The 21,318-nt window shown below is 48.2% G+C and overlaps 1 protein-coding gene across 9 annotated transcripts in view; it reads left to right on the top strand.

The window, feature by feature from the left end:
- Positions 1-21,318, top strand: part of CLEC16A (C-type lectin domain containing 16A) — a 237,813-nt gene that overhangs the window by 198,431 nt on the left and 18,064 nt on the right. Inside the window, exons 23-24 of one of the 9 annotated variants that reach the window (XM_009195993.2) lie at positions 13,367-13,475; positions 13,877-14,029. The exons of 7 other annotated variants lie outside the window; for them this stretch is intronic. In XM_009195993.2, coding sequence (XP_009194257.1) covers positions 13,367-13,475; positions 13,877-13,904 — 137 coding nt within the window. In that variant the 3' untranslated portion in view covers positions 13,905-14,029. Of the gene's footprint in view, positions 1-13,366; positions 13,476-13,876; positions 14,030-21,318 lie in introns of those variants that run through there. One more of the 9 variants, XM_009195994.2, reaches the window with a different exon arrangement.

Below are 21,318 nucleotides of genomic sequence, written 5' to 3'. Positions count from 1 at the left end.
AAGTAACAGACAGCATTCAAGTAATCACACCCATGACTAATGCATTTATAATAGAGAGCCTGGCTGGTCTAGTAGGGATGGGGAAGACATCTCTGAGCAGATGAGTGGGCAGATACCATGCCAGTCCTCAATTGACCTCAGGAGGGATGGCACCAGGTTCCAGAGGCTGAAGAAGAGACTTGGTGCCAGCGAATGAGACATAGGGTTCATCAAGGACTTAATGTATAGGGTCGGTCCAGTGGCAGCAGGCTGGATGGGAAAACCACAACCACTTGTAAAAAGCATGCCACTTAGATAGTAGTTTCCCTTAGCACCCTCCCGCTAGCAGCCTCTACCTGGCAACCTTAATTTAACCTAAAGCAAAGGGCTTAAGTGAAGCTACTGCTGTCAGCTGCACCTGCCATCCAGCAGATCGTGAGAGTGTTCCTCAGAGCAGACGGGATAGGGAACAGCATGTGCGGGGGCGCTGCGTGAGGAAGGACCAGGGCCCAGGGTGAGGGCAGGGGAGGCTCCCCGGCTCCCCACTGATGTGACACCTTCTGCGCTTGAAGCTGTTACAGGCATCTTCCATGCATTCATTCACTCATCATCAGAACCTCCCTGGGGAAAGGTAGGCTTACGTTCATTCTGCAGTTGAGGTTTTCTGAGGCTCAGGGTGGTTAAATAACTTACCTGGAGTTGCACAGCTACTGCACAGCAAAGACAGTGTCCTGTCCTGGCTTGGCCTGACCCTGGCCTCCTGCTCTGTGTTCTCATTTTTTATTCTTACTCCCTATCCTGTGTTGTTACTGATAAGGCTCAGAGGCCTGCCAGAAGGATCAGAACCCTGTAACTATCAAGCCCATTGGAGGATAATTCTAGTCATTGACCTTAAATCTGCAAACCCAGAACCTCACCTTGAGAGTGCCTCCTAGCCCTGTCGCTAGGCACTTTCTCAGAACACTACTAGGCTGGTCATCTCCCGAGCTACCTCATCCACCTTAGAGTGAATACATCTCTGAAACTTGGTAGGGAACCGCACCCAAATGAGCAAATCGTGCTGTCCCAGGAGAGCAAGGAGCTGAGTGAACATCCATCCTCCTGGGGCTTCCCTGCAGCCTCAGGCAGGAGAGTGGCCTCCGTCTTCTGTTGCCACGGGTGACAAGGCCTGCTCAGCTCAGCATAGCCCTCGGGTCAGCTCCTCACTCCTCCAAGCAGGCAGCCGTGTTCATTCTCCATCCTGTACCTCCACAACTTCTGTGGGACAGCCAACTAGGCGATCAGGAAGCCACTCAACTGGAACCCCACAGCGGCAAAGAAAAGCCACCCCACAGCGGCAAAGAAAAGCCGAGGGGGACCCACAGGCTACCCTAACAGTGCCCAGGTGCCCAGAGGCATCGTTCTTTTGAAAGTACGGAGTCCTGGCACCTGTAGGATCCTTGCCAGCTTGAGGCCCAGGCCTGAGCCAGCCCAGCCCTGTGGTCCTCAGCCCTAGCTGTGCATTTTTAAATCACCTTGAAAGCTTTTAGAAAAGCCCAATGTCCAGGCCTAACCCAGTTAAGTCAGAGTGAAGAAAGGGCCGTTGGTGACATTCTCTTCTGTAGGAGCAGTAGCTCTAGCGTGCCTGGGGTAGGAGGGATTCTGGGTATAGGCGTGGGATGTTTCATGCCCTGGGCCCAGTTTCAGGAGAGGCCAATTCCACAAAGCTTGTCATGCCTTCTGCAAACCCACTTTGGGGACGGCTGTGCTAAGAACTGGGAAATGGGTTCTGGATGATCCTGCCCTCCTGGAGTTCATGGTGTCCTGGGGCTAACTCACCTTTGTACCAGACCTAGCTAGGGCTGGGAAGGCTCTGAAAGGAGGTCTTGAAGGATGAGCTAGGTTTCACATGGTGCATCCCGACAGGGGGAATGATTGGGCTGTGAAAACCAGCATGTGCATATGGGTCCTGCAGGCAACCTGAGGATGGGGGTCAGCAGGAGATGAAGCCACGTGGGACTGGCCCCTGTTCCCGATTACCTGTCCTGGACTTGGTCGGAAGGCCCAGGGAATAGCTGATGGGCTTCAAGCAGAGGGCTAAGTTCCCACTCTACCCGACCACACACAGCCCTTGGAGCAGGAAAATAGTCACTCACGGGGCCGTCCTTAGGGCAGGCTACCCATGGGGCCCAATGACCCACACTTAGCTGGAGAGAAGAGGCAGCCAGCAACACTTCCTTGAGTCACACAACTGGAGCCCAAATCCACCCATTAGTCCAGTGTCATCTGCAGCCTCTCCCACTCCTGCATCCAGTCCCTCCCCAAGTCTGTTAGCTCTACTTGGGAGATACAGTCATGACAAGGACCTCTCACCACCACACCTGTCTCCTGGGCAAAGGGCTGGGTAATTTCTTCTTTAAGCAGCAGAGAGTTAAGCTTTTAGGGCCATATGGTCTCTGTTGCAACAAGCCTTTCCCATTTCAGCCAAAGCAGCCATAGAGGATACATCACCGAGTGAGTGGGGCTGTGCCCCCCTCAGTCTTCACTGGCAGAACAGCAGGTGGCTGGATTTGGCCTGCAAAGCATTGTTTGCTGACTCCTCATCTTGGCCAAGCCTGGACCAGTGGCTTTAAAGTCAGCCCCACTGTTTCTCTCCTTGCCCTCTATGGTCTATTCTTAGCACCAAAGATCCTTTCAGGGTGTGAGTTAGGTCACGTGTCTCCTCTACTTAGATTCTTCACTGGCTCCCATCACTCAGATGAAAGCCAAAGTCCTCACAGTAGCCCCAGGTTTCACATGGTTTGGTCCCTCTGTACTTCCTGACACTGACCTCACTCCCCGCCCACCATGGTCCCTTTGGCCCACTCCAAGGCAACTTAAGGGGCCTCCCCTGAGCCTTGACCTTGCTAGGTATGCTCCTATTTGGGGGACCCTGACCTGGGTGGCCTCTGTTTGGAGAAGTCACCCTGGGTACCTCTGTGGCTCTGTCCTCACTTCCTTCAGGTCATTCTTCAGACCTCACCATCTCAGAAGGTCTTCCCAGACATCCTATGTAATGGCAGCCCTGTCCCCACTCCCAGCACTCCAGGGGTCTCTACTTGCTCATTCCTTCAGAGCACTCAGCCTCTCCTGACATTTTCTATTCCTTGACTGGCCCTGCCCTGTCCTCTCCCATTATCAAACTGTGAGCTCCAGGAAAACAGGCACTGTGTTTTGTATACAGCTGAATTTCCAAGTCCTGGGCTATACTAGACATATAGGTAGTGCTTGGTAAGTACTGGATAGATGGATGGATGGATGGATGGATGGATGGATGGATGGATGGATGGATATTTGGGTATAGGTGGATGAATGAATAAATAGATGAATATTGAAGATGGATAAATGGGTAAAGGGATAGATGGATGAATGGATGTAGAGGGAGGGAGGGATGGGTATAGAAGGATGGATGTAGAGGGAGGGAGATCGGGGATCCCCAGATCAGTATGCTAGACGTGGATTGACTGGATGGAGTCAGAGGTCAGTCGGACTTAACGGGTAGGTGGATTGATTGGTATAGAGGGATAGGTAGAAGCCTGGATAGATAGATGGATTGGCAGATGGGTAAATTGGTAGGTGGCTGCTGGGTGGATGGATAGATAGATGTACAGGGATGGATGGATCGGACCTGGACCTGGATGGATGGGATGGATGGATCGGATGGAAAGGATGTTGACCTGGGAGGAGGAGGTAGAGGAGGAGTGCCGAGAACCTTGTGTCCCAGACAGGGGCTGCCATAGACAGGAGAGCATTGATGTCTCAGCCCACAGGCTGCCTAATCCCCAAGGAATGAATATGTTGCTGCCCATGTGAACCTTGCACCAGTTTGGCCAGGCATGGAATTCCCCCTTGTCATCAATTTCCGCCCTGGCCAGATAAGGGGAGCTGAGACCCCAGTCCTGCATCCCAGGTAGATATTCAGCCCAGTACGCCCTGCAGTGGCCCTGACTACCCGCATCATTAGCACAAAAGGAGGAATTTGGGCTGGGATATTTTCCTGTGATGAATTCTTTGGAAAGGGAAAGTTCTTGGACTTGAGCCTGATTTGAAGATTAAATGTTTTGAGCCACGTGCAAGAGAATGGCCGACAGAACCTGGAGGGGGCAAGGTTCTCTGAGGGCGAGGTTCCAGGTCGCTCTGCAGGGTTGGGAGCAAAGTATTTGTAATCTGCTACAAGCTCTACTCAGAACTTCTTAGGTAGGGGATGAAAATGTTCTAAACCGACTGTGGAGATGGTTGCACAACTCTGTGAATACACTTAAAGTCCATGAATTGTACACTTTAAATGGGTCCATTGTACAGTATGTGAATTCTATCTCAATGAAACTGTTGTATTAAAAAATACAGCTCTCAACTTGTCAGACTGTCACAAAGCTGTCATCAGACAGCACATAAAGACCAGATTATCTCATTTGTGTCCCATTTTGATCATAAAATAGTTCAATTTATGTAACATTTTCCTTAAAGTAGTCCAAATGTAAAAAAAGAAATTGGAAACTACAACACATTCCGGAATAATTTGGAAACCTTGATGCAGTCCAGACTCACCTGGCACCCTTTCTCTTCCCTAAAACGTGCCTTTTTTCCATTTCTTTTTGACTTTGGAGAAAAAAACTCTGTTCTTACTGGTAAAATAGCCTCCTGTTCCCTTTTCTTTCCTGTAAATTATGAGATAAGTTTGCATTTCATACCTTTCCAGAAATCTCTGTTGATTGTGGTCTGACCTCAGAATCATGATTTCTGGGAAAGAAAGAAAGTATTAGAATCACTGCTGTGAACATTAGAAGTGCGGTGAGCAGTTCGTGTTGTGGATTTGAGATGGAAAACAGGTGACCAGTACCTGCTTGTTGCTCTAGAACTTGGTGCTGCTAGATGGTATGCCAGCAACTACGTCCAGCTCATGCCAATTACTTTTAAAAATGTCATCCCAAATGCCACACGCTATGTCTTGGATGTAATTAGGGCTAGTTGTGGCCTTTTTGTATGGTGGAAACCTCCACCTCCTGGTGGAGGAGGTCTGGAGGCAGTAGAACTTGACAATCCAGGTACTATTTATTGAGCAATTACTGTGTATCAGACACTGTGCTAAGCAAGGTTGTGTGTACTCTTCTCACTTAATCCTCACAATGATGTATGACATAGGGATTATTCCCCCCATATTATGCCAGGGAAATGGAGGCTCAAGGCTACAATTTCTATTACACAGCCAGTCAGCATCAGGGCTGTGGCTGGCCTTGATGGAGCAGGCCAAATCCAGCCCTGCAGGCCAAATCCAGCCACCTGCTGTCCTGCCAGTGAAGACTGATGGGGGCACAACCCCACCCACTTGGTGGCGTATCCTCTATAGCTGCTTTGGCTGCAATGGGAGAGACTTGTTGCGACAGAGACCATATGGCCCTAAAAGCCTGACTCTGTCCTCCTCTACCTCCTCCTCCCATGTCTGTCTGCCCCCAAAGCCCACCCTCTTAGCTTATATTATGCGCCTTTGTTTCCCTGTCCATACCCCAGCCTTTAGACTCCCAGGCCAGTGCTCCATCCCCTGTATGGCCAGGAAAGCACAGCCATCTTGTAGGACCAGGAGCAGCTCAAATAATGAGCCAACAGCTGGTACCCTTCCTCGAAGCACAGCGATGTACCAGAATGCTCTCCCTCCTGTGACAGGTGATGTGCCCTTCAGTTCAGGCCCAGAAGAGCCACAAAAGAGAAGCTCCAGCAGTTCTGTGTAGAGGCAGGATGTCCTTCTGTCCAAAGAAGGGCTCTCATGATTATTTATTCATTGTGAAAGGGAAGAAAAAAATAATAGAGTTTCCTGGAAAGGGATAAAAGTTCACTATGATAAACTCCCAAAAAGCAATCAAAGGCCAAAGAGGGCAGAAAAATAAAGGACGAGGAGAAAGAGAGATGGTGAATCAAAGCAGCCAGTATGTTAACAGAGTCCAGGGGAGGGGCCGGGCTTCACAGGCAGGGAGGTGTGGGGCCATCAGAGCACAAGTCACCAGTGGAAGTGAGTCAGGCAGGCAGCGGGACTTGACCCCACAGAGTCACTGAGGCCCTGGGGATGAGCTGATGATGACAGGAATGGATAGAACCAGTCAGCTGTTTTGCTATTACTGCAGACCCATTGTATTAATTTTTGTACATTAATACATGAACGTAGAATATTATAAATGAAAACTGAGAAGCTACAGGAAGGAGAAATTACAATCCTATCAACCCAGAAGAAAACATTGTTAATATTTCTGTTTACTTTCCACTTCTGTCTTCCCTGTTTTGTCTCTTTCTCTCATTAAAAAAAATATATATATATATGTATATATACATGAGTTAACTGTTGATTTTTGAAAAGTAATCCCAACACTTTGGGAGGCTGAGGCGGGCAGATTGCCTGAGCTCAAGAGTTCAAGACCAGGCTGGGCAACATGCCAGCAAAACCCCATCTCTACTAAAAATGTAAATAGCCGGGCATGATGGTGCCCACCTGTAATCCCAGCTACTTGGGAGACTGAGGCATGAGAATGGCTTGAACCTGGGAGGCAGAGGTTGCAGTGGGCCAAGGTCGTACCAGTTCACTCTAGCCTGGGCGACAAAGTGAGACTATGTCTCAAAAACAAAACAAAACAAAACATTGCAGGTGAGACTTAAGACCCCATCAGTTACCACCCTTCCTCAGATATCCCTCAGTCATCATTTGCCTTATTTTTATTTTTCTAGACCCTTCTCTGTGCAGTTGCATTTCATACATGTGCCCAGAGCTAATGGACAGGACAGAGCCACAACCCCTTCTCTGCAATTCTGAAACCCAAACAGCTCTGAAAATCAAAAGATCTTTCCTAACTCGTATAATGGCAAAACCAAAACCTGCCTTCAGCTATTTATGGGCGGGTTTATAAGAGTCATTGATGCCAGTTATTGTGAGTTTATGTTTTCATTTCTGCAAAAATTCAGTGTTTGGTTTTAGCTGCTCGAGACCCAGCTAACAGTGTAACATAATACCTATGTGTGCCCTACATGGCCTTTTACCTCCTAAAGATTCTAAATTCCAAAATATATCTGGCCACAGAGGTTTAGGTTAAGGAGTTATGTATGGATCTGTAATTGTCTTAAGGTTTGGGCTTCCCTTAAATAAAATCATAATTCTGTATACCTTGCTGCACCTTGCTCTTTTCAGACACCACTGTAAATCAGGAATCTGTGTTAGCACTTACAGATTTCACACATTCCTTTTCATGGCTGCGTAGTATTCCAAAGCTTGGCTACTTGCGTTTCTTTGGCTGAGTGATTCAGTCATCTTAGTCTTTTTCTATCCCAGGCAGCGTTGCAGTGGGCATCCTTGGCCACACCTCTCTGTGTGTGCACGAGCAGTACAAGAAGCAGAACTGCTGAGTTGCAAGGTTTTGTTTTAACAACGTTGCCGTAATGTCAGAAGCACTTCCCTGTACTGTAAAATGCCTCTTCTAAACTTCATTCTTGATGGCGGCATAATAGTACATTGTCTGAGTGTTAGTTTCCTGAGGTGGCCCTAACAAAGTCCCACAAACTGGGTGGCATAAACAGCAGAAATTGATCGTCTCACAGTTCTGGAGGGTAGAAGTGTAAAATCAAGGTATTGGCAGGGCTGGTTCCCTCTGAGGGGTGTGAGGAGGACTCTGGTCCAGGCCTCCCTCCTTCGCTTCTGGTGTTTTGCTGGCAATCTTTACTACTTTTTGGCTTGTAGAAGCATCATTCCAGTCTTGCCTTCATCTTCACATGATCTTCTTTCTACCTGTGTGAAAATCTATGTCCAAATTTTCACTTTTTAGGAGACACGGTCATACTGGATTTGGACCAAACCTAATGACCTCATCTTAACTAACTGCATCTGTAAAATGACCCCATTTCCAAACCAGGTCACATTCTGAGTCTGAGGTACTAGAGGTTAAGACTTCAACCTAAGAATTTGAAGGGGACACAGTGAAACTGAAAGAGTTTGAATTTGCCAGATTTTACTTAATCCACTTATACTAGCCACTTACGTTGTTTCTACTACATTATGAATCACCCTATGACGAACATCCTTATTAAGAAATCTTGGTCTGCATTTTCAATTGTTCCTCCAGAAACCATTCCTTAGAGTCCAAGGGACTGTCCATTTGTCAGGCTCTGGGTGGCACCTTGCCAAGTTGCCTTCCAGAAAGCAGAGTAGAGGGATGCCCACCTGACCACACCTGGGCCCTTGTCTTCATTCACCTGGGCTCTCAAATGACTCCTGCCCAGTGCTCCAAGCTGAAGTCCGCTGCACATGGGTGTGCGCCTCTGCCTGCATGTGCCAAATTCCTGCCAAAAGGAGAGCAAGTCTGGCATAATAGCAAAGTAGAAACCATAGCTCAAAATGTCTGTTTAGGGCATGTTCTCTTGCATCTGTATAGATGAATAGAGATTTCAGAAATACTGGGCCCTCTGGGCCTCAGGCATTAAATCAATCAGTGCAATTTCACTCACAGGGCAGCTTGCCAAAGAAGCCCAAGAGAGAGTAGTGAGTACTCTGATTTAGTTCAGTCCGTTAAGCCCATGGCAGCCTGCACCAGCCCACTACTGCAAAAGGCAATCAAATAATGAGTACTCAGCCACTTTCGGGGGGCGGGGGCTGACTGGGGAAGGGGCTCTCTGGAACCGTTCAAATGGAGCCAACTTGATAGCTTTTTAGGGTAGTTCTGAGAGCTGGAGACAGGTAAGGAACCTGGGAAGCAACAGCTTAATTAACAGAACTACAGAGAAAGAGGCAGCAGAGGAATCTCTCAGAGAACCAGAGGGTTTTGTGTGTGTGATGAGCGAAAGGATACAACTAGGTGCTTGAGTACTGCCGTCTAGGAACCAGCATTGAACAGCAGATGCCTAACTCAGCATGGCAAGGATCAGCTTAGCACAGAGACTAGAGAGCAGGATGCACAGGATAAATTTAGCCTACGTTTCAGGGGAAAACATCGATCTCAAATGTAGTGCTGTCTTTTAAAAGAAAGTGGAAGCCTTAGGCCAGTCATTTGGGACAATTTTACTTGAACAGCTAAAAGCCCAGGAAAAACGAATGCTCATAACCAGCTCATCCTGCTAGCATACCCGCAGGATCTTCCCTCTGCAGGAGGGCAGCTGGTGTCTGCATGGGCCTGACGGATGGTCCACCCTGCCGCCCTTACCTGTTCCCAAGAAAAGGTGCTGCTTTATTTTCTGGAGAGATTTGAGGTTTCTTTTTCTGATCCCAAATGTTCATCTTCATGAGGAATGATGGGGGGGCCCAAACTCTGCATTTGCTTGGCTGCTGATCCAGGACACTGGCATCTGATGGGTTGTATCTGTCAGAGCAAGGCCAGTGCCAGCCCCTTCTCTGTTGTCTAGAAACTGAGCAAAAGACATCAGTTACTGGTGTCTGTAGATAGGGTTGTTTGTTTGTTTTTAACCAGGTCTCCTGTAGCATTCACACAGCATCCTGAGCATTGTTTCTACCTGGTCAAAGCTAAGGGCACCACCGTGGTCCCAAACAATAGAACACCTGTCATGACGTTCCCACAATCTTGCCCATCAGGTGGTGACAGCATCTTTCCTGCAGCCTCCCTCTGACGCTGCTCCCCTGTGTGAAAGGGGAAGAAAGTCCAGCCTGTCAATATTTGGGGCACTAATCATCTGCATTCGGGCGCCAGGGGTCACTGAAAGGCTGAGACGCTTCCAGGAATTCATGGCTCTAAAACTGTGAGGCTGACCGGAAAGGATCTCCAGCGAGGGTATGAAGCAAGAAACCCAAATCTCCACTCCACCCCCACCCCGCAGCCTCTGAGCGTTGTCCACTGTGTCTTGGATTCTTGGGAAGAAATGAAGTCAATGCACATAGTGATGTGGGTCCAAGTTAATAATAAATGTAGAGGAAGGAGAAAGGATGTTCAATATTTAAACATTGCAGAGCGCTGTGTTGGTTTGCCAGTTACTGCCCCCCGCCTGCTTCCTGGATGGGTTCTGTAAAATGGAGCCTTCCTTCCCCAACTCTGCAATTGGCATCTGACACCGGCGATTTACATAGAAAGGGAAATGATGCCTTTTCTAGGTAGCTGCCACCTCGCCAGCAGGACTCCTTCTCGTTTTCTGTTGCCTTTCTTGAAGGAAGAGGATGACAATGTAGAAACTAAGGTTTTTATGACCCCTGGAGCACTTGTGAAGAGTTGACAGCTTTAGGGTCATGTCCAGAGTTGTCTTCATTTTCCCAGATTTGCTTCTTTGAAACTGCCTTGTATTTTAACATAAACGTCGTGCTTTGGTTCTTACCTCTAACAGATTAAAAAGGCTAAACAATGAAACATACGATGCGATGTGTTTAAGGAACATTGCTCTAAGTATACGTACTAGATATGTTCCTTAAAAGTTGCCTATAATACAGAATTCTGTGAATCAATTCCTCTTTTCTTCTTGACACACATTATAGAAAAGGAAAAGCATTCCTTTGGGGGGAGGGAAAAACATTTGGCCCCGAGACATAATAAAATCATGCTTAAGAATGCAGCAAACTTTAAAGTCTCTTAGTTAAAGGAAATCAATACTTTTATGATAAAATATTAATAATACTAAAAAAAATAAGGCAAAACTACAAATGCAGAATAGCCAGGGTGATTTTTAATGTTGGACACATTAGCTTAGCATCTGTAAAGAGGAACAAAGGGAAAAGAAAGCAAACCTGGCCCATTTGAGAAGCGCTTTCAGTTCCTAGTAAGTCCCTTTTTGTGAATTTTCTGTCAAGAAGACACACACCTCCCCATAAGTACCAACCTTATTTCCAAGCATTTTGTTGAAACTACCGATTTTGGAAATGAAAGGATGAATGTAGCTGGAGGAAGGAACACACACAGGTGTGTACACACGCACACTCCTGCACACACAAGCGCAGACAGGGCAAAGAGAAATGGAGAATTGGGGAAAGCCATTTATTTGTTTGAATACACTGCTGGCTGTTCCCTCCATCCCCATCCTCCATGAATTGTTCTCGTGGAGATCTTTAAGAGGGTTGGACTTAGACTAGATTGAACCATATGAAATGGCTGTGTCTGTAGGTCAGGTTAGTTGAATATTGGCAGTTGCATATGGTCCAAGCTCATCCATTCAACTCTCTATCAAAGAAATGCAAACAGAACAGTCATGTGTCTTGAATGCAGTGTAACATGAGGTGTTTTAAGAATCTAGATGAAAATAACTTTATTTTTCCATAAACAATTTTCATATAAATCCCTTAAACCTAGATATTTAAAGTTCCTTTAGAAACGCTCTCTCGTGTCTCACTTTGTAAACTCCTAAAACCTTCAGTCATAACAGCTAATGTGAGGAACAGCTAATGTTTTGTGTCTCATTCTTTTCTCCAAAGAACTGGGCCATTTCTTTTGCTACATACCCCTTTGTCTAAAGACACTTATAAAAATGAAAATCCCAGGACAGACTTGGGGGCTCACACCTGTAATCCTAGCACTTTGGGAGGCCGAGGCGGGTGGATCACCTGAGGTCAGGAGTTCGATACCAGCCTGGCCAACATGGTGAAATCCTGTTTCTACTAAAAATACAAAAAAATTAGCCAGGTGTAGTGACAGTTGCCTATAATCCCAGCTACTTGGGAGGCTGAGGTAAGAGAATCGCTTGAACCCAGGAGTTGGAGGTTATAGTGAGCTGAGCTCGTGCCATTGTACTCCAGTCAGGGTGACAGAGCGGGACTCCATCTCAAAAAAAAAGGAAAAAAAAAAAAAAACCCATCTCTACAAAAAATAGAAAAATTAGCCAGGCGTGGTGGTGTGCACCTGTAGTCCCAGCTACTCGGGAGGCTGAGGTGGGAGGATCACCGGAGCCTGGAGAGGTCAAGAGGCTGCAGTGAGCCAGGATCATGCCACTGCACTCCAGCCTTGGCGACAGAGTAAAACCCTGTCTCCAAAAAAAAGAAGAAAATCCCAGTTATTGCCTCATTGGGCCCAAGTTCCAGGCACCATAAATTCCAACCAAGGAGTCAAAACAGCAAGTGCTACCTGAACATTCAGATTGCATTAATGCTTTCATCCTCACGAACCCTGTAAAGTGTGGTGGTGTCTCTCTGCTTTAGAGTGACAACAGTGCTTTAGAGGACACGGGCTCATGGGGTCATCAGGTCCCCTGCTGTCACATGCCCAGACCCGTGGTACTCTCCTCACCACTGTATCTTGTAGCCAGAGTAAAAGTGACAGGCCTAAAGCCAAGGAGCTGTTCTTAAGGTTTCTCCCCTGCAGATAGCAGAAGGCTCGTGTCCAGCCATCTGGTCGGCCATGTCCCACAGCTCTGCCAGGGCAGATGTCGACAGAGCCCTGTCCACTTAACAACCGCAGCTGTGGGCTTCTGAAGCTTGTTCTGTGCTGATATCCATCGCTGCCTTTCTGTGGCTCTGCACATACTCCCTGATTCTATCTGACTCACATAGTTCCAGATAGTATCTTCAGTTCTTGTTGTAGATAATGTGTCATAGAACGTCATCAGCTGTCGGTCTGGCCTAGCCCCAATCTGTTAAAACACATGGTAGGAGAGACTTTGGTGAGGTGGCCCGGCTATATAAGTTAACCACCCCACCCTGCAAAATCAGAGTCCTGGCAAACACAAGCAAATGGAATGGTACCACAGGAATGCTGCTGTCTGCCTTGGGCGCATACTAAGTATGTGTCAACTACACATGCCTTTTGCAGAGAATCAAGTCTAATTCCCTGGCCCCTTTGTACAGTGCCACCTCCTAGAACACATGGATCAGGCCGAACATGTCAGTGTAGGATACACACCGCACCGCCTCCCCGCTTCTGGCCGAAAAGGTCAAAACGAGGCTAATGGGATAAGAGACTTGTTAGGGAAGAATCTGGCACTCCTGGCCGGGCACGGTGGCTCACACCTGTAATCCCAGCACTTTGGGAGGCCAAGGCGGGTGGATCACCTGAGGTCAGGAGTTCAAGACCAACCTAGCCAACATGGTGAAACCCTGTCTCTACTAAAAATACAAAAAAAATTAGTCGAGCATGGTGACACATGCCTGCAGTCCCAGCTACTTGGGAAGCTGAGGCAGGAGAATCACTTGAACCCAAGAGGCAGAGGTTGCAGTGAGCTGGGATTGCGCCACTGTACTCCAGCCTGGGTGACAGAGCGAGACTCTATCTCAAAAAAAAAAAAACATTAAAAAAACTAATATGGCGCTCCTTGGCCAGCCAGAACCTTGGGGGGCCATCCTTTGCAAGCAGGGCCATAGTGACCCACCCCACTCCTGATGCATTCCTCATTCCACTCCAGCTGGGGTCAGTGAGCGCCTGTACCTGGGAGTCTCCTGGGCGTTTTCTAACCCGCCTTCCTCCTGCTGCCGTTTCAGCCCTGCTGACTGCCTCTGTAGAGAGGCAGCCCAGATGGCCGCTCCCAAGCTTGCTAGTGCCTTGGCTAAGAGACTGTTGTGGAGCTCTTTGCTGGCTAATTTACAGACGGTAATACCAGTGGAAGAGGGCAGGGGCTGGGCAAGGCAGGGACCGGGTCCTTGGGAATCAAGCCCAGCCCTGGCGACCTTCAGTTCTAGAAATCCAAAGCAAGGTTGCATCACTGCGAGAGATTCCAAGATCTGGTCCACTTGTGTCCCTCGTGTGCCAGCCAACCCTCTGTGGCATGGATAGGTGCTCATGTAAAATGCACGCATTCTTCACATTCAGACAGCCCAAATGCCCCCCTCCCGGGTAGCAAAAGAGGCATTAAGACTTGGTGCTCCCCGTGGGTGGCAGCCTGCACAGGCAGACCTTCACCCACTGCAAAAACATTTCTAAGGGCACAATTAGGACAGAAATGACACAGAGAGAAAGCAAGATACTGAAAGACCATTTTTTCTTTTCTGCAGGTTTTCAAGGATAGTGCTTAAAATCTGAAAGGATTTATCCATGGATAAAGAGCTATAGGCTAAAAGGTTCTGCAATTTCCCAGCTATTTTTGTATGTTGGACTTGTTATCCCTTGAAAAGCAACCAGAAATAAAAAGTCTTTAAGCACTGTGAGGTGCAGCCCAGTCAGTGATGTGGGGGTCACCCATGGTGGCGGCTCGGGCTTGGCCCAGAGAGACCGTAGGAACGTCCCTTCCCCAGGTGCCTGATGTGTAGATGTGCCCGCTGGGCTGGACAGGAAGTGGCTTCTTCAGCACCAGTGCACAGGAAGAAAATCAGATATCACCATTTGGGGGCAAGTCCTTCATTGCCCCGAAAGCACAGAGTTTTGTGCACTGAAACAGTAAATCATTTGAGACTTATTAAAGGGATACTGAAAAGGGGGTCTCTATGCAAATACCTGAAGCTTTCCCAAACTTCAGGGTCCTAGCAGTGAGGGAGGAAACTTCTGGGGGCCCCCAAGGCTTCTGCAGGCCCTTGGAGTCAGTGCCATCTGAACCCTTCCCACATGTCAGTAGATGCTTTTGTTTTTGGGTAGATTCCTAAGAGGAATCGCGGGCAAGGACCCAGGCCTCACCTGGCCCATGTGGGTGTGCTGTTGCTAGACCTGAATCTGAACCCTGCTTCCTCAGCCCCCAACGTGTGCTCTTTGAGCAGCCGTGGGTAGTTTGGGCCCTGTGCCCTGTCTTCGTAAGGTGGCCTTCCTAGGGTAGCCCCCTACTGAGTAGCTCCTAGACCCCACCCGCCCTCGGGCATTGCTGTCATCTTGCCGGGGGTAGGATCCAGAGCCACTTCTTGAGTCAGAAGCACGAACAAGAAGGTTCTATGTCACCTGCAGATCTTTCTAGTAAGCCGCAGTCTGTCCAGAGCCACCAGCAGCTGAAGTCCCAGACTTGGTCACCTCCCAGCCCCCCATCTCTCACCCCAGGGACCTGGCAGGCTGCACTGAGAGGCGAAAGGGCAGATCCAAGGAAGGAGCTGGCGAGGGGAGAAATAAGGCCATGCACACTTTTGCTGTCTTCAGTTTGTGTGCGAGGTCACAGGGCCGATTGATTTTTTTACTGTTTCCCAGCATCGTGATGGGTGGTGAGAAAATATGAACACTGCATCGTCAGAAACCTGAGCCACAGCCTCGGAATGAATTTGCTAATGAAAGGCAAGCTCAGGGCACCCATGCCTCATGGTCCTCATTCACGGCAGAGACTGTGGAAAATGCATGGGTTGCTTCTCCTGAATCAGCCCTCAGCGGGTTTTATGTTATGCTTTGCAATCTGCAACAACCATAAATAAGTGTAGGTTTTTCTTAGGGCAGGCAGCTCTCCTGTCCAAATCTTAGAGCTTTTTCCTAAAAGAGGTCTATTGAAAACTGGACTTCTTTGACACACCTCTAACTGAGACTTAAATGTCTTAGTCTCATGCCTCAGACTCAAAAGCCACCCATCTCCAGAGTTTGGTCAAGGAGACCCCAAGGTATGACAGACACCCTGGGGTTAAAAACAGAGGCTGGAGACCGGGTGCAGTGGCTCACGCCTATAATCCCAGAATTTTGGGAGGCTGAGGGAAGAGGATCACTTGTCAGGAGTTTGAGGCCAGCCTGGCCAACATGGTGGCCCGTCTCCACTAAAAATACGAAAATTAGCTGGGCATGATGGTGCACGCCTGTAGTCCCAGCTACTCGGGAGGCTGAGACAGGAGAATCGCTTGAACCTGGGAGGCGGAGGTTACAGGGATCCAAGATCGTGCCACTGCACTCCAGCCTGGGTGACAGGGCGAGACTAAATAGTGAAACTCCAATTTATACATGAGATGACAGAGCTCAGAAAAATAAAAAAGGCTGGAGACCCCTCTGGTTGCATACAAACGGCTTGGCTTGGCTGGCTTGAGGTTATCCACTTCTTAATTTTCAAAAGGAGTATAAATGAAGCTGTCAACATTTTCAAAATCAGGAGGCGTTATGTCAAAATGCAGATATCCAGCTTCTCTTTAAGAACTGGAGACTGTGACCATACTGAGGTCCATGTTCTCATGCAATAGCAGTTAGAAGCTGGGATCTGCGCTTTCTGGTTTGCCCCAGTCTGTACCAGTCCCTGCCATCTCCCTGACACAAAAGCTGAATGTCCCATGGACTGCATGTATTAGCATGCCTGCACTGTTGTTTTAATAGAAGAGAATGGTTTCTCAGTGTGCATGTGTCTATTAAATAAGGGGAAACAGATGACAGATAGGACCACCAGCGTTTTACCTCCAGCCCCTCATTACATTACCCGGCTGGCCAGCCTTGCCCTGTCTGTGATTTTCAAAAGTGGGATCCACGGAAATGTCTAGAAAGGGGAGGGGCAGCCCCTCCTTGGTAAGGCACCATGCCAGCCCGGGCAGTTCCATTTTCATCTCATGTATAAATTGGAGTTTCACTATTTAGAAAAAATGTTTGAAAAGGGCTGTCGTAGGGCATTATCTTTGCAGAATGAGGTTCCATCTGCAGTCAGGCAGGTGTATCTCCCAGGAAGCTGCTTTTAAAGACATGCCCCAGGAGGGTTTCATGGGACAGAAACCTTGCGGGTGAATTGGTGTGTCATGTAGGTCACCTGTTTTTTTGCCTGTGGTCTTAGCTCCTAGGAAGCTCAGAGTTAAATGGTGACATCAGCTTCCCGTAGCTTGAAGTCTTTCTGATGTAACTTTTCATCTTTTATTGTTCAGCTCTTATTTACTTTTTGTTTTAGTAGCTTTCAGTATTTAGTATCTATGGCATTTAGGCTTGGGTTTTAGAATATAAGCCATCTCAAACCCTTCCTGGAAACAGGTAGTATGTAAGTACGTCTGTAGGGGATGAGGCTGCAGGGTGAGGTTAGCGCTTTTGAGTAGAGTGGAGAATCCCCAAATTGAATTCAGAGCCAACTGGGTTCCTTCCCTTTCAGCTCCCTGAAAGGCCCCTGTGGAATCCCCTATAAGCTCAGGTAGTTTTCACATCTTCCAAGGGTAGATTTTTTTTTTAAGCCTGAAATAGTTGCACTTTAGTCACATGGCCAATATCCTCAGAGTAATTACCGTACACGAAGCAGCACCAACTCCAGGCAGGCCACAGAGGTCGGGGGGCTTCCCTGCTCCCTTGGAGATTCAGAAAACCTTTGGTGCAAGCCCACTAGTTTTTGTGCCTGCACACATCCAAGCCCTTCCCACCCTTTAGTCTCTCTTGGGCCTCGCTCTTTCTGGGTCTTAACCGTTGTGTGTAATCTCTGTGGCCAGGTATGAACCCAGACAAAAACTCAGTCCCATCTCTGGTTTCCGCCCAAAAAGTCCACTTGCACCACATGGGAAAGAGTTGACCAAGTGTTTCCTAAAGATTTGAGGGGTCATGGGACGGGTCACCTCCCCACCTCACTTGCCCCTTTCCCTCTTTCCCTTCAGCCCACCACACCTAGATTCCACCCAGCAGGTGTAGGGTAGCTTTCTCTGCACCAGAAACCCTGGGAGCCAGCCCGTCCCCTTGTCCCTAGGGGACTTAACTCACATCCCTGCATTAACAAAGTTTTTTCCCTAGCTGTATCAGTTAAGATTAAGTTCAACTACATAGTAAAGATAAATTCAAAGGGAAGTTAATTTCCCTCTTAGGTAAAAGAAGCCTTGTAGTCAAGAGCTACACAAAGGCGTCAGGGACCCAAGCCCGTTCCTTTTCAATGTTCTGTTGTCCCTAATGTGTGATTCATCCTCATAGCTCAGGGTGGCTGCTGGAGTTCCAGCCATCGCATCCATTTTCCAGGAAGCAGAATGGAGGAGGGTATACCCCCTTTCCTTTTAAAGAGCTTTCCAGGAAATCCCACATGCCACATTCGTTTCTCTCTCACTGGTCACAACTTAGTCACTTGACACGCCTAGCTTCTGGGTGCTGTAACTGCAGCCGAAAGGGAGAATGGTTATTGAGAGACAGCTAACAATATCAAGAACCCTGTCCAAAACCCTCTTCTTTTTCCTTTTCTTTAAGCCTTCCCAGTAAAGTGAACAAAACCCTCTTAACCCAGAGGATTCCAGGTGCTAGCTATTAATGTAATGATAATCATCACACTAAATACCTAAACATCTTTGCAGTCAAAGTTCTTATGCCCTACTTAGGTAGGCCAACTCCTACACACCCATCAAGGCCCCAAGGCTGGAGAGAGCTGCTGCAGAAGCACAGGGGAGAGAACAGTTAACTCCACCCTATGCAAAGACTCCTCCCAGGCTAATGCTGAGCTGTGTGAGCCATGAAGAATGGGGCAGGGATTTGTAAAGACAGAAAAGAAGCAAAAGAAAACTCCAGACTGAGGAAACAACCTAATAAAAGTTGAAAGCAAGTGGTTCTTGTTAGGAAGTCTGAGGACCGACCTAGGCTGCTGGAGGCAGATCACCATATTTCTACATCCCCACTCCCCCTACACACACCCAGTGATTCTGGGGTTGTAGGAGGGCCTTGACTCGAAAGGTCTCTGGGGGTTCCAACTTCCCTGAGTCCTGTGGATTTGACCAACAATCTAGGCATAAAAAGCAGAGATTATCAACTCAAATGCCCACACGGCCAGGCAAGTTGCAAGAGCAGGGAACGAGCTCTGCTCGTCTCCCTCCCGGTGCTGTCCTGCAGGAATGGGGCCCCATAAAGCCAGATCTTTTCATTTTTTAAGAAACCAGAAATCCAGGTCTGTGCGTAAAAGCTCCCAACGTGTCCATGGTGGTACCTCCAACAAACACACGTGTAACGTAAATAAGCAAAGCAAAACTCGTGTGCAAGCCCCTGGGCTGCCGCTGGCTGGCTGTGAATCTTGAATCACATGGTAAAGTGATTATTGGTGGGGAAAGCTTAAAGACCCATAGAAGAGGAGGAGGGGGGCGTGTCCAAGGTCTCAATGTCAGTTTGGGCAGAGCTTGGACTCAAACCTGGGGTTCTGACTGCAAGCCCAGCTTTCCTTCTATCAGTGGGCCTAAAAATAGAAGACTGACCTTTTTGTGGTATTTTAGTGCTTCACAAATGCCAGAGCGTTATTCATTAGTTCATCTTCCCAGAATAACTGGTAGAACACGGCCAGAGGGCAACAGGAAGACTCTGGGCTGCCTCCCATGAAACTGGGGGCTCCTGGGAAGTGGGGGATGTGTCTCACCATGGGCATAGGTCCCCCTACTGTTGGAGTGGCCTGCCTGGCCCTGCTCTTGGTGAGTCTGGGGGAGAGAGCTTCAGAGGGCAGAACACATCTCAGGAGGATATTAGGATCGGGAGCTTGAGTCTATCCAGTTCCCAGGCAGCTTGTATTTCTTCCATCATCCTCCCTTTCTTTTTTTTTTTTTCTTTTTGGTTTAAAATAAGGTTTATAATAGGAGTCTTGGAAAATTCAGGCAAGCACAAAAAATAACAACTCGCTGCAATATGACTACCTGGTTCTCTCACTGCGTCAGCTTCAATCCCTCCAGTCTGCTTTCTCTGCTCTGGACAAGGGGGAAAGAGAGCATGAATCTTTTACATGAGCGGGAACATATGGGACATGCTTTTTCTAACCTTTTTTCATTGACTCCATCTTGAGCATTTCCCCCGACGCCTAATCTTCTCTTACCAGCATCTTGGTTGGCAGCAGGAAATTTCATCATCTAGATGGATTAGAATTCACTTAGCCTTTCCCCAACTCTTGGACATACCAGCTGTCTTCTGTCCTCTGTTCTACACACCAATATGCTGAATATCCTTGTAGAATATCCTTGCAGAAATGCATGTGGTTCCACCCAGTGTCGTCTGCAGCATGGGAAACCATGCTGCAGGTGTGGAATTGGTCAGATGCTGTGAAAGTCCATACAGCCTCTGATACACGTTTTGCAGGCTGTCCTTGAAGCATACCCAGAGAGAGCCAAGACTGTTGTCACTGGAGAGGATCTCAGGGAGACCTGTTTGCCTTCACCCTTGTTGCACGATCTCTGGCTTGTCTGTGTGTTTGCACTTGCTTGGCAGCCCATGTGTGTTTGATTCATGTGCCAAAAGCCTCTGGCACCTCCGCCAAAACTAGTTCATCAAGAACAGCTTGGCTGGGGTAAAGCGGGAACCAGAGGACAAGGCGCTCTGGCCATGGGCGTCCATCCTAAATTCTGCCCAGCGCCCTCCTGATTCTCTGATGTGTTGCCACCTTGATTTGGGGAAAAGCCCCTTGAAATTGCAGGTGGGGGACCTTGGGCATCCAGCAAAATAAAGAAAAAAAAAGACAAAACTCACTGTGGCTTTCTGGTCTCAGTGCCGCTGGCAAAGGGAAAGAGAGTGGAAAGGAGGGAAGTGGAATTTGTAGTAGCAGCGGGTGAGGGAGAGATGTGTTCAGTTACCTCTGCTCAGCTAGACCCTGCAAATGGGTGGGATTGGAGGTTGGTAATTTTTTTTTTCTTTTTTTTCTGTTTAACTCAGTGCATGCAGATTTTACTGCCAAGCTATGACTTGATCCCAACCCATTCCCAAAATAAAAGAATTTAAGCATCCTGACTGCGGTGCCAGCTTCTCATCTGCTACCCTACATGTCCCATTGCAGATGTCTTTTGATAATAAGCCAGGTATATGATGCTGTAATAAACCATGGCTTTAAAGAGGGCAAGAGAAAAGACGTGTCTTCTTCGAATGGGCCTGTGACCACCTTGGCAACAGCCGTGTTGTTGATCCATTCTGGCCAGGGCCTTTGTCGGGAGCACACAAGGTGTAATCCCAACTCTGTTACGCCCCTGGCTGGCCCTCTGTTCATGGCCATGATAAATAGGCAGCTCGGGAAAAGCCATCTTGACATTTTGATTTGTTAAGGGGTAATTCATTTTCGAGGCAAGTAAACAGCTTGTAACCTGGGGGGTTTACCGCTCTAAGTGATTAAGAAGTGAGCAGCTATAAAACTGGTTCCACGAGGCTGCGGCTGAGTGTCCCCAAGGAATCTTCCTGCCCAGTGTTTGGATTTGCCGGATGTTTGCCGTAGTTCATCTGAGCGGGGCCCTGACACACACACACAATATATCACATTGTGGCTCTTCCTGAGAACTCCAACTACATTCATCCTGCGTTTCTCTCCACAAGCAGACCTCTGCGGTAGGTGCGGGCAGGAAATACCCTCCACGCAAGAGGAGCTGGTGCTCAGGATGGCCGCCTCAGTTGGAGACATACCCTGCTCCCACCGGGCCCCATGCGCTTGCCATTATAGTCAGTGCTTGTTATGTCACCCCCAAAACCCAACTAGGGGTATAAATAGGGCCCCTGCCTTTTAAGGAGCTGATCTTTAGATGAAAACAGCTTCACATGAACCTGAGTACAAATAGCCCCTCCCTGATGGCCAGGAGAAGAGTCCTGCTAAGCCCTAAGCTGGGGAGACAGAGCCACAGGTCCCATCTGTAGGTGAAAGGAAGGAGGCTGAGGGATGTCAGGGACTTGC

This window comes from Papio anubis, chromosome 18 (genome assembly GCF_008728515.1).
Source record: "Papio anubis isolate 15944 chromosome 18, Panubis1.0, whole genome shotgun sequence".
Lineage (NCBI taxonomy): Eukaryota > Metazoa > Chordata > Mammalia > Primates > Cercopithecidae > Papio > Papio anubis.
Note: the sequence above shows the minus strand (reverse complement) of the source record. Positions and strands in the feature narration are given on the sequence as shown.